The sequence below is a fragment of the Eulemur rufifrons genome, chromosome 4 (assembly GCF_041146395.1).
Source record: "Eulemur rufifrons isolate Redbay chromosome 4, OSU_ERuf_1, whole genome shotgun sequence".
Taxonomy (NCBI): domain Eukaryota; kingdom Metazoa; phylum Chordata; class Mammalia; order Primates; family Lemuridae; genus Eulemur; species Eulemur rufifrons.
This window is the reverse complement of record NC_090986.1, coordinates 23099703-23111848: the sequence shown is the minus strand read 5'-3', so window position 1 is coordinate 23111848 and position 12146 is coordinate 23099703. Positions and strand designations below refer to the sequence as shown.

At 37.0% G+C, this 12146-nt stretch overlaps 1 protein-coding gene across 4 annotated transcripts in view; it reads right to left on the bottom strand.

Annotated features, from left to right (window-relative positions):
• Positions 1-1388: 1388 nt before the first annotated feature.
• Positions 1389-12146, bottom strand: part of TPP2 (tripeptidyl peptidase 2) — a 72904-nt gene continuing 62146 nt past the window's right edge. For 3 of the 4 annotated variants that reach the window (XR_011233465.1, XM_069467080.1, XM_069467081.1), the window contains 3 exons: positions 7950-8157; positions 4911-5030; positions 1389-3095 (listed from right to left, as the gene is read on the bottom strand). Coding sequence is in view for 3 of the 4 variants with exons in the window: in XM_069467080.1 (XP_069323181.1) it covers positions 3006-3095; positions 4911-5030; positions 7950-8157 (418 nt within the window). In the remaining variant the exon portion in view is untranslated. Of the gene's footprint in view, positions 3096-4910; positions 5031-7949; positions 8171-9216; positions 9236-9810; positions 9914-12146 lie in introns of all 4 variants that reach the window. The other variant, XM_069467079.1, reaches the window with a different exon arrangement.

Here is a 12146-nt window from a genome sequence, read left to right as displayed (position 1 = left end):
TGATAATGCAGGCAGTCCTAGCTGAAAACTGTGACACCTGGCATTGATACTGGTTTATACGTGTAGTTATACATATATTAATAATTATACACGTTTGACCCTTGAGAGGACATGGCTTGAATGCAGTATACCCTTGCTTGTTTGAAATTCTCTCACAAAAGCAGCAGTTTGAAATGAAACTAAACAGCACCTCTGCTGCTTTAAAAGTAAGGACCCTAAGAAAATACAGAAGGCAAACTAAGCAGTACCTTTGCAGAGCTGAGTGCAATGACGTGCTGGTGGACACTGCTCCCCATCAAGTCCTGACCCTGGCACTTCCAGGGAGGGAAGAGTTCTGGGAGAGGCCCAAGAGCCTTTCATGTTAGAGCAGCACTAACATCACCTTTTTCTAGATTCTAGGAATTTATTCTGTTTCCTTTTTTCAATTTATTACCCATTACTACCAATGCAGTTTTCTCCTCTTAGTTTACTGTGTTTGGACTCAAAGTTCAGAATTTCTTTCTTATTCCTCAAAAAAAATTCTTTCCATTCAAGAGATTTTTCCCCCCTTTTGGTGGGGGGATGGAAAGGATCCTATCCATCTGCCTACACAGGCTTCGCTGACTTAACGCCTGCAGGGAAAGACAAGACACATATATACTTAATGCTGGGGTGCTGGGAATACAGAAAATGAAACATTGCTGAGGAAAAGCCTTGGTTAAATAATTTTTGAGTTGCAACAGACACACTGAATCCAACACCATACTTTTCTAGATGGGATCCATGGGGGTCAAGTGATTTGGCTTGTCAGTGCCTGAACCAGGACTACACAGCCAAGTCCCAGGATAGGGTTTCCAGTTTATGGACATGCCATTAAAGCTAGGATGGAATGAGAAGGGGTTTGAGGTTTGTGGTACCTAAGAAAAGGACAAGACTGGGCTCTTCTGGTGTAAAGAGAAGTTATACTAGGAAGCAGGTCAATATTAGTGAGGAGTAAGAAATCCCATGAGATGGCAAAACTACCAGTAACAACTGGGAACTACCTTTTATCATTGGAAAGGGGCCACAGAACCAATACTGAGCACACTTCTGCTCAGTATTGTCTTTCAGTTGTCTTCAGTGGGTGTGTGCTCTTTCAGTTGTCTTCAGTGGGTGTGTGCAAACGTTGGCCACTATGACCGAAACAGGAAAACTGTCACCTGACTTTTTAAAGCACCATCTTACCGCCTGAATTATTTTTAATCACACAGAGACAAACAATAATGATTTTACTGAGGATGCCTTCTAAAGCTTACCTGGGTCCAGCTGTTAGCATGGAAGCCCAGTATAATCCAGACAAAAAGCAGCAGCTGACAGCAGCCCTGTATAACTGCTTCCAGTTATAGGAGTCATAAATAGATGGGTATGGCTCTGTTCCAATAAAACAATTTACAAAAACAGGCAGCAGTACAGTTTTGGCTTGTGGGCCACAGTTTACTGATTCCTATTCCTCAAAATGGCAAAACCTGGGCTGTAAAACAGGTTTCTATAATCAATAATCAATCAGCAATATAATCTTGGGAAGTCATCCTACCCTTTCTGAGCTTCTGGATTCCCTTATTGGACTAAATAAGCCTGTATACATGGAGACCTGTACCTGTGCAGGTGAAAGTATGCCTATGTGTACAAGAATGCAAATGTGGTTGCTCATGGATGGTCTTTAGACTCTAGATGCCCCAGAAATTGTGTGCAGTTTACATGCATATTTGTATTTTCTCATAAAGGTTCTAATGGTTTCATGAGATGAAACAAAAATAGTCATGAATGACCAGAGAAGATTTTTGCAGTCTTTTGCAGTGGTAAATTTGAAGGAAACAAGATTAAAAAACCATACACACACCATTGCTATTAGATAAGTAACTACAGACTTTTTAATATTGTTTACGTGTGTGTTTATTTCATGCATTAATGATGAGAGAAGCAGGTATTGTAGCCAAAAGGATAAAAATAATAAAAAGTTAAACATACACAAAAGTTAATCACACAATAAGAACTGGAAATATATTCAAATAATTGTAAGCCTATAAGAAACATTATAAAATAAATTACCTTATGTTTAATTTTTTTGTCTGTGGATTTAATATATTGTTATAACCCCAAATTTTATTTATGAAAAATTAAGACCAACTTTAAGAAGCTTCAATATTCACTTTTATTATTTATTAAAAAAAAATTAAGGTATAGAGTGCGTATGGTGTACTGTGATCTTGGTTTTGCACATTTATTCACGTGTTTTACATTATTTCAACTTTAATAAACATACCATATGTGTATCTTTACAATACCTGATAAAGATTTAGCTGTCTGGCACTTATACATGTATTATTAGTTCATTCTGATGCTCTGCACTTCAAGAGGATGTTCAAATGACTTGCCTGTAATAATCCCAAGATGAAGATTTACGGAAACAGTTATGCTCCAGCAACTGCCAGGGATTTGTGCCATTTCCCCCCTGTAATTGAATGTAAACGTTTGCCAAAAAAGAAAAAGAAAAAGAAAAAGAAAAAAAAATCTGGAAATGAAGTTCTTTTAATTTTTAGTCCAATAAATAATTTTAGCTACGCTTAATGTAGCTTTTTTAAGGCCTTCATACAATTGAAACAAAAAAGTTGAGCATGTTAAAACCCTGTTCTCATTTATAAAATAAAAAATAGAATTTTACAGGTTTGCAGTTAAAAGTTACTGTTCAAAACCTATCATGCATGTATAAGCTGCAACCCAACTCAAAGGCCTGGGTGCTGGCAGGCAGGGCATATCCCTGAGCCAGCAATGGTGAGGCAGTAAGAAAACACCATGATGTCAGAGGTCTAGATTTACATGTATTAAGCCACACGCCAATGAATTATCTCATAAATACACATCATTTTAATAATCAGCATTTGATAGTGGATGAAAACATGCATTAGGCTAAAAATGCCACAAATTTGTGTTTATATCCATTCACTATAAAACTTCCTTTTTAAAAATTTTAAGTCTTGGTTTCTATTTTAGAATACGCAATAATCAGGAGGATACATGATGGGGAGCCAGTTTTCAGTAAAAGATGCACAATGAGTCCATCCAAGTAACTTCATCAGCTACAACAAAACACAGCAACATATTACTAAGGGAAATGACAGATTTTCAAGCTCAATATTGAGGGTGAATTCTGTATTAAATATTCAGTAATAACAAAGTAGTAGCATATAGAATCTTCCTTCCATCAACCCACCCATCCACTCATAGTCCGTCCTTCCTACCAATCAACTTTTCTTAACTAACAACTAATCAACCAACTTTCTGCCTGATTATTATCTCTACCAACTTTCCTTCTTCCCTTCTTTCCTACTAACCTTTCTGTCTTCCTTTCTTCCTTCCAGCTTAACCTACTTGTTCCATTCCTTCCTACCAACCTAACTTCCTTTCATTTTTTCTGAGTGTCCACTATTAAGTCAAATCATCTTCTAAGCATCAGGAAAACAGCACCGAACAAACTCAACTCCCACTTTCAGGAAAAACAAATAATAATAAGCAAATTAATAAATGGATGAATAAACAAGTAAATAATTAAGATATTTATCAGGCATATAGTAAAAATAATACCTGATACAATACAAAGTAACTGGGCAGTTAGATAGTCAAGAAAGGATCTCTGAGAAGGTGACATTTAAGCTGAATTTGAATGACAAGAAAAAAATCTCTGAAAATCTAGGGGAAGAGCTTTCCATATAGTTGTAACAGTTAGTGCTAAAATCCTTCTGGGAAAGGGTGTGGCTGCTTTAGCCAAGCAGAGAGAGGCTGCTGTGGCAGAGGCAGAATTTATAAGGGCAAATGTGGTATGAGACAGGGCTGCAGAGGTAGGCAGGAACCTTCTAGGCCACAGGAGAGAGTCTGGATCTTATTACAAATGCGATGGAGAATCACCAGACATCTTTTCTGGCATGTGGAGAACAGACAGTAGCGGGGCACAGTAGAGGGGAGACAAGTTCTAAAACACCCCTGATGTGAGTGTCCAGGGGGAGATCATTGGCTTCACAGACATAAGTACTCAGATTATATTTTATGTGATGAGAATCATGCAAGACACATCAACAACTGGCTCCAGAGAGAATTTTCCTGATCTCATCAAAGATCTGAAGGAGCCAATTTTAAATGTTTTACAATTTGGACTGACTGGTGAAGGTAAACAGAAAAAGTTCTAAGAGCAAAGATAACTTATACTTTACCCTAATTATCAAAAATTTTCAGAGGAACCTACCAGTCCGTTTTACATCCAAAGCATACTTTGAATATAAAGTATAAGTAACCCAGATCAGCCCCTTAGGTGCATCTGGCACCACCAAAATCCCCTGCCTTCATACATGCAAACCAATTGGCCAAAGACAAGGTAAGATTACAGTAATGAAAAGCTTATAAAAAAAACTTGACAATTTCATACTTGACAGTTAACTTGTGCAGAAAACTCAACTACAGAATTTCTCTGCCTATCTGATATATGATAAAATAATTAACAAAAATGGCCTATCATCTCAAATGAAGAATAAAATTCAATATAAACTCTAAAAGTCCAACCATTTTAGAATTGACGAAATATGTATTTAAGAGGAATTGGTTCCTTCAAAAAGGAAAACTGTCTTCTAATTATACAAGATTCAAAATGCATTTTGTCCTTGCTGAAAACATTTGAGGCTAAACATACATTTTATGGATAGGAGTAAAAAATGTTCTTAAAATTCAAATAGCTTATTGACTGTCTCTCATGTATTTTATAATTCACATTACATTACTTAAAGTATAACTGGTCATGATAAAATCAGTATTCTTATATATTTCCACCCCAAACTTTTCTAGTTATCTTGTTACTATGCAATATTGAAGTGACACTTAACAGGGACATTTTAAAAACCACTTACTTGAATACAATTTTTCCAGTTTTCTTTTGTTGGTTTTTCTTCCACAAGTTTAGTTGCAAATTTAAGGCCTCTCCCATACATTTTATTTACTAATGCATGCTTATATGCAAATGTCAAAACCTAGAATATGAAAAAAGATAAAGCTTATTTACGATATATTTACATTTTAAAGCACATAGCTTTAATAATAAAAGAATTAAGGTTTTAACAGAAGTACAGCTTTTAAAATGAATATGTTACATCAAGTAAATTTTTTAAAACTTTTTTTTTTGAGACAAGAGTCTTACTCTGTCACCCTGGATGGAGTACAATGACATCATTGTAGTTCACTGCAACTTCAAGCTCCTGGGCTCAAGGGATCCTCCTGCCTCAGCCTCCCAAGTAGCTGGGACTATAGGCATGCACCACCATGCCTGGCTAACTTTTCTATTTTTAGTAGAGACAGGATCTCACTGTTATTCAGACTGGTCTTAAACTCCTGAGCTCAAGCAGCCCTCCCGCCTTGGCCTCTCAGAGTGCTAGAATTATAGGCATGAGCCACTGTGCCCGACCTTTAAGAATTTTTAAAAGAATAATTAATGTCTTCAGAAGAGCCAGGTTTTCCTTAGAACAGATCATTTATTTTGGGGAAGAAAACTAATATTACGAAAAATCACTAGCTGTTGAAATCTATTTTAAAATAACCTCTTCATGCAAAAGAAACCAGAGCTAACAAAAATAATTATAAAAACGCAAATTGGGATAGGAATCCAAAAATATAGTCACTACAAATCAGCGGTCCCAAACCTTTTGGCACCACAGACCAGTTTCATGAAAGACAATTTTCCATGGACCCAGAAGTGGGTGGGGAATGGTTTTGGGATGAGTCAAGTGCATTACATTTATTACGTACTTTATTTCTATTATTATTACATTGTCACTTGCCACTTACTGATAGGGTTTTCATATGACTCTGCCAGCAATTGATTTATTATGGTCTCTGTGCAGTCAAACCTCTCTGCTAATGATAATCTGTATTTGCAGCCGCTTCCCAGCACTAGCATCACCGCCTCAGCTCCACCTCAGATCATCAGGTATTAGATTCTCACAAGGAGCGTGCAACCTAGATCCCCTGCATGTGGAGTTTACAGCAGGGTTCACAATCCTGTGAGAATCTTACGCTGCTGCTGATCTGACAGGAGGTGGAACTCAGGCGGTGATGCAAGCGATGGGGAGTGGCTGTAAATACAGATGAAGCTTCACTCCCTTGCCTGCTGCTCACCTCCTGATGTGTGGCCCACACATCAGGAGTGGGAGACTGCAGGTATAAATTACCAAAACCACAAATGAGGAAAAAAGTAAAACAAACAAACAAAAAAAAGCATTAGATTATATATATAAACATGCTCCTTTTGTACAAGTTTTATACTTGTCAAATATACTTGTAATCATTTATTTATATTTCTGGTCTCCACTTTAGAATGTGGAGAATGTACTCAAGGAGAGGAATCCCGTTACATCTTCGGTCTCCAATACCCGGGCCTCGGATCTGTACCAGTCCATGGCCTGTTAGGAACCAGGCAGCACAGCAGGGGAGCAGCACGTGAGTGAAGCTTCATCTGTATTTACAGCTGCTCCCTGTTGCTCGCATCACCACCTGACTCCACCTCTCCCTCCACCCCAATCTGTGGAAAAATTATCTTCTATGAAATCAGTCCCTGGTGACAAAAAGGTTGGGGACTGCTGTGTTACACTGATTTGTACTCTAAAGCCAAGTAAAGTGTTGAACAATTATTGCCATAAATGTGGTACACAGATAATACAATGCAAAGCTCCCAATATAGTACTATTGCAAAAACAGAAGTATCTATGACAATTTTATTATGATGGTCACCAAATGTTTATCGATCTCTGTTACATTCCTCAAAGACAGGGACCAGGTTATTATTGGTCTTTATGTTTCCAGCAGCCAGCAGTGTTTGGCACATAGCAGGCCCCCCCAGTAACTGTTAACAGTAACAGCAAACATTGTTGGGGACCTTCCAAGTGCTTAATACTCATTCCTAATGGCCTATAGGGTAGGTAGTGTAATAACAAAGTGAGGCATCAAAATTTAGTAACCTGCCTGAGGTCACGGATAAAAGTGGTTAGAGGGAAATTGAAGGGGTCTAATTTCAGATCCGAATCTTAATCTCTGGTGCAATACTGATTCCTTCAGTTTCATGAATATGATTGAGTACCTGCCATAAATGTATTGGGAAAATACACTGTTCTGTATTGGGAAAATCTGAAGCATATAGAAGAATTTTTTCCTACTTCCTCAGTTTTTTACTGCAAATTATCATAATTAATCCTGAGAACAAGCATCTATCTACTAAAACAAAATGATTTTTTCTCCTCTGGGCTGGGTGAGGAGAATCCTACTGATTTCACTTATTTTATTTCCTTTATCTCCACAGGAAAGAAAGACTGATAAAAACTTGTAGTTATATAACTTCTACTGCTAAGAATTATAGTGGAGAGCTAAAGGGATTTGAAATGTTTGTGTAACTAAAATCCAAGTAAGTTCATCAATGTTACTTTTACCAAAACTGGGTTTTAAAACTGATTAGCTACAAATCAAGATGACAGTTATTTGGAAGTTGAAGAGTTTTGAGGAAAATAAAGAATACCTAAACTAACAAGTATACTCCCCTCTCCCCCTCCTAATCTTTGACCACCAACAAATTAGCACATGAATAGATGTGGGGAGGCCTGAAGACAATTTCTATAAGACTTTATGTCAGCTTTACACATAACTGGTTTAACTAAAAGACTACTACATATATTCTCAAAGTGTTTTCAAAATTATTGTCGTTAAACAGCCACTTTGCACTCAGATAAAATGATGGCTAAATGTTTTTAAAACAGGTAAGACACACACGGTATCAGGCTAAACAGAAAGTCTTCTTCAGCTTCTTCAGAGATGAGCCTCCTCCTCTTCTGGCAAGCAATGAGGCACAAGAGAAGTTTGTCAGGTAACCCCAAGAACCGTTGTAAAACAAGAAGCAGAAAGATTACCTTATTGTCAAAAAGATCAGTCCATTTTGTAGTTTCCCAAAATGTTTCTGCCAGAGAATCCAAAGTACTTTCTCCCTCCTCTTCTTTTCCTTCTAAATCACTTGAAACAGCCCCATCGGGAGCCTGTGTGTGAAGAAGATGGTCTGCCAGCGCACATCCTTTCCTACAAAGGGCATCTACCAGGGTAGATTTTTGTTTGTCCATATCGCTGTATAGCAAATCAAAAAATACGTCACATATCAGTAAAATGTCTTTAAAAGAGTCTTACCTGAAATTAAATTCATGCATTCTTTTGCCGAAGATTTATAATGCAGAAATATTATATATTCACGTGCATACTTTTGCACTGTTCATCAAATAAAATGCCTTATTATTAATAAACATCAAATGAGCCACTATAATACACACATGATTAAATGAGTTAGCATAGCTGTACCTGCTTGAAACAATGTCATAAGCAATAGAGTTGAAAGATTAATCGCTATTCTAAATTCTGTTAGCTACGTATCTCTTAATCAAGCCAATATCTTGTAAGTCCTTAGATTTCTTATAAATGTAATTACTGTATTACATATTAGCCCATGTGTAGGCACAGAGGTTATTCTAGTCAAGAACTTTATGACTAGAGCAAACAAATATAATCTTACTTTGAATGAGTCAGCAACTGTCTTAGCATTTTAACTTATTAATTCACTCACACTCAAAACAATTCTATTAAGATACTGTTAATTACTGCCATTTTACAAAGGAGTAAACTGAGTTCCAAAGAGATGAGAGGAAATTTGTTCAAAGTCCTCCAGTTAGGAAGTGGCAGATCTAGGCTTCTAAGCTCAGCAGTCTGGTTCTGGAATCTGTGCTCTTAATCTTTATGGTAAACTGCCTTGCTTTGGGGCATCCATCTTTGTCTTCCCCCAGTGCATTCCAAGTGCCTAAGAAAATGCCCAGCAAAGAACAGACACTCAACAAATCATTTCACTGTTGAATGAAACATAATAACAACGTATACCCCAGGAAAAAGCCTCAGTCTCTGGAATGTTTATTTGAAACATTCTGTTCAACTCAACACATGTGAAGACAACCAGGACTAAAAGTGCTGAGGAAATGACAATGAGGCACTTAGATGTGGGATGAGTTGTCTAACAGTAAGAGTGGTTCTGAAGGAACCAGAGTGAAATGTGCAACCTGTGAAATCTGCTAGGATTATACAATCAACAAAATCAGGAGGAAAGACAATTATCAAACCAACAATTTGAGGGCTCAAGGGCTCAGCCACTAATCCTGCGTGCCTAGGAGTGCCGTTAATTTAAGAGGCTACATGGTAGGGAACATGAAGGCTAAGTATCATGGAAAATGCTGCTTCTGAAACGTTTCCCAAGACTGGGGCATTCTCAGAGGTTCAAAGCCCATTTGATTCTGTACCTTGAAAGCGAGTGGGGAGGCAATGTGGATACTAGAGCTGCCAAATTCTTTCACATTTGCAGAGTTCATCTAAGAGGGCAGTTATCAACCTCAATACATTTGCAATGTAGATGAAACTATGCCTAAAAGACGCCTAAGTGTTTATCAGCAAAGTTTCAAAGCTTTTAAAGAACCAACTTTCACTCCCTTTTTGTGGAAATGTGTCTGGAGACTGCTTGGTTACTCTGGACTGAAGAACAAAAGGATTTCTGAATAGCTTTTGGGGACTTAGGAGCTGTGGGGCATTGACAGAGCTTCTAATTTACTGAGCCTCACACCCCTCAGATGCCAGGTGCCATCCTTCATGTCTTCCTAGCAGTACTTCACCTACCATTTACAACAGCCCCAGGAGTCAGGCACAATTATTATCCCTATTTTGTGAAGAGAAAGGGGACGCTGGAACGGAAATGGACTGATGGGCAAATTTCCTGATCCATGCTAATACTGACTGAAGGGTCCTGGCTGCCAAGAGAAGGGCTGGAAGGATGCAGAATTCAGAAGGCAAGCTGGAGATGACCCAGGTGTTCTGTTCTCATCAGAGCTTGATTAAATTACCTGTGAAATCCCTTTCTATTTTAGCACCCTCTGATCCAATAATCTAAATTCTCTAAACCTGGAATATTCCTTTACCACCTTCTTGTAACTTAGTACTGACTGACTAAGGTTGAATACCTTGTTAATCTATGAGGCTTTTCCCACTCAGAAGAAAGTTGGCTTTCCTTCCCATAGGCTTTTTACATTTTAAAATATTTATTATATTTCATGTATCTCTTAATCACTTCCTATTTGGCAATTTCATCCTCTGGACTATAAATTTTCTAAGACTAGAGAGGGTCTGCCTTGTTCATTTCTTAAGTCCCTCTCAGTGACGCCTTGCATGTAATATTTGCTCAATAAACATCTTTTGGATTAAATTTAATTAGGTACCCATTAAGGTGATAATAGGTACATTTTAGGAAGCAACTTAATTTGAATCAGATATTTTAATGTTTAAGTATGTAAAGTGCAGTTTCAATTTACCTAAAACAGATGAGCAACAAAAGTTATCATTTTTAAGACTATAAAATGGCTATAATTTTTGACATGAGTGATTTAAGTGAAAGCAATTTTGCACAGAAATGAGAAATCAATGTTTAAGTCTGCTGCTACTTGCCAAAAGATAACACTTATATGAAATAGTAAATATTTTCTGATAGCATCTTATCTTGAAAGCAATGGATTTCTAGTCTGGATATGGTACTCTGTTCAAAAACAAACAACCTGGTCAGAATCCATTTCAGTCAGGCCGAAGCAAAGGCCTGGAGAAAAATACCTTAATTACAAGGATGGACAAGCTGATCCAATGCTACTAAAACGTAAAGTAGCTTCACTCTTTGCATTTTTACAAGGTTTTATGGCTCCTTTCTAGTTTTATCCCAGTTTATTTCTGATAGCCATTGGAGTCAGTGCCCAGCATTCTCCAAAGAGTAGAATTTTTATAAAAAACTGAGATTTAAAAAATAGTGAGAAAAAAGACTAACAAAACAAAACTAATATTGTATTTCTGCCTCACTTAAATATGGAATTTAATTTCCTCTGTGGATGGTAAAATTTAGAAAACATGAACCTTAATATTTACTGAAATTTTAAAATGAGCCATAACATCCCTTATTAAAAGGACTTGTTCTGTAAAATTTGGATTTGGTCAAAAGGCTGCACTCAAGGATCCAGAAGGCCACATGTGGCCCCAAGGCTGCAGGTTCTCCCACCCCTGCCAGACAAAGTCTTCTCACCCTAAAATGGAAGGAAAACAACAAGGATGGGGAGGCAAGGTGGTGATATGCCTGCTTTTTTCTATGAGAATTTTTGAGGTTATGTTCATTTTCTCAAGAAGGGAGTAGGAATTTAAGGAGAAAAGAAAGGGACAGGCTTTGGAGACAGACCCTGGTTTGACTGCTGGGTTTCCCACTTCCTAGCACTGGAACCTTAGCCAAGTCATCTCATCTCTCTGAACTTCAGTTTCCTCTTCTATAATATAAAGGAGGGTTAAAAATATCCCTATTTCACATGTTGTCTGGAAGACTAAATTTAAATGAGATAATGTATTTAAAATGCCCCAAATAGTCACTTGTACATAATTGTCACTTAATAAATGGTGGCTATACCATTATTATTACCATTAACAAAAACAAAATGGCAATGTTTTAAGATTCTTTTGGAAAATATGGAAGAGTACTAACAATGACCAAATAACCAATTTTAAATAAATTTTATTCTACTTGAAAATTATTGCTTGTAAGAGTTGTAAGATCCTATAATATCAATATAACCAATATAATGGCAAGAGTTCTAGCAGTATAGAATCCAAATGTTTTATGGAGAATGAAATACTGAAACTGCTAAAATTTTTTAAGGACAATCACAGTACTTTCAGGCAACTGCAACAGTTTTAGTTTATTAGTTCAAATGGCAGCTTGGTTCAAATGGCAGTTTGTTCACACCAACATATGGAAATGATCTAGATGGAAGCAACCATACCAATCACGCATAAACCCTGGTAAGCTTCTCTACATACATATAGATAACATTAGGTGTTGTAAAAGCTAAAGTATAAATTCTCCTCACGTCATACTGTAAAGTCAATTCCATAACACTAAAGTTGCCAGATAATTTTAATCTGATTTTATTTTTTATCATTTATTTCACTAAGCATTACAAACTAAATTTTAGGTTTATCATGCTACTGGTCAATAAATAGTT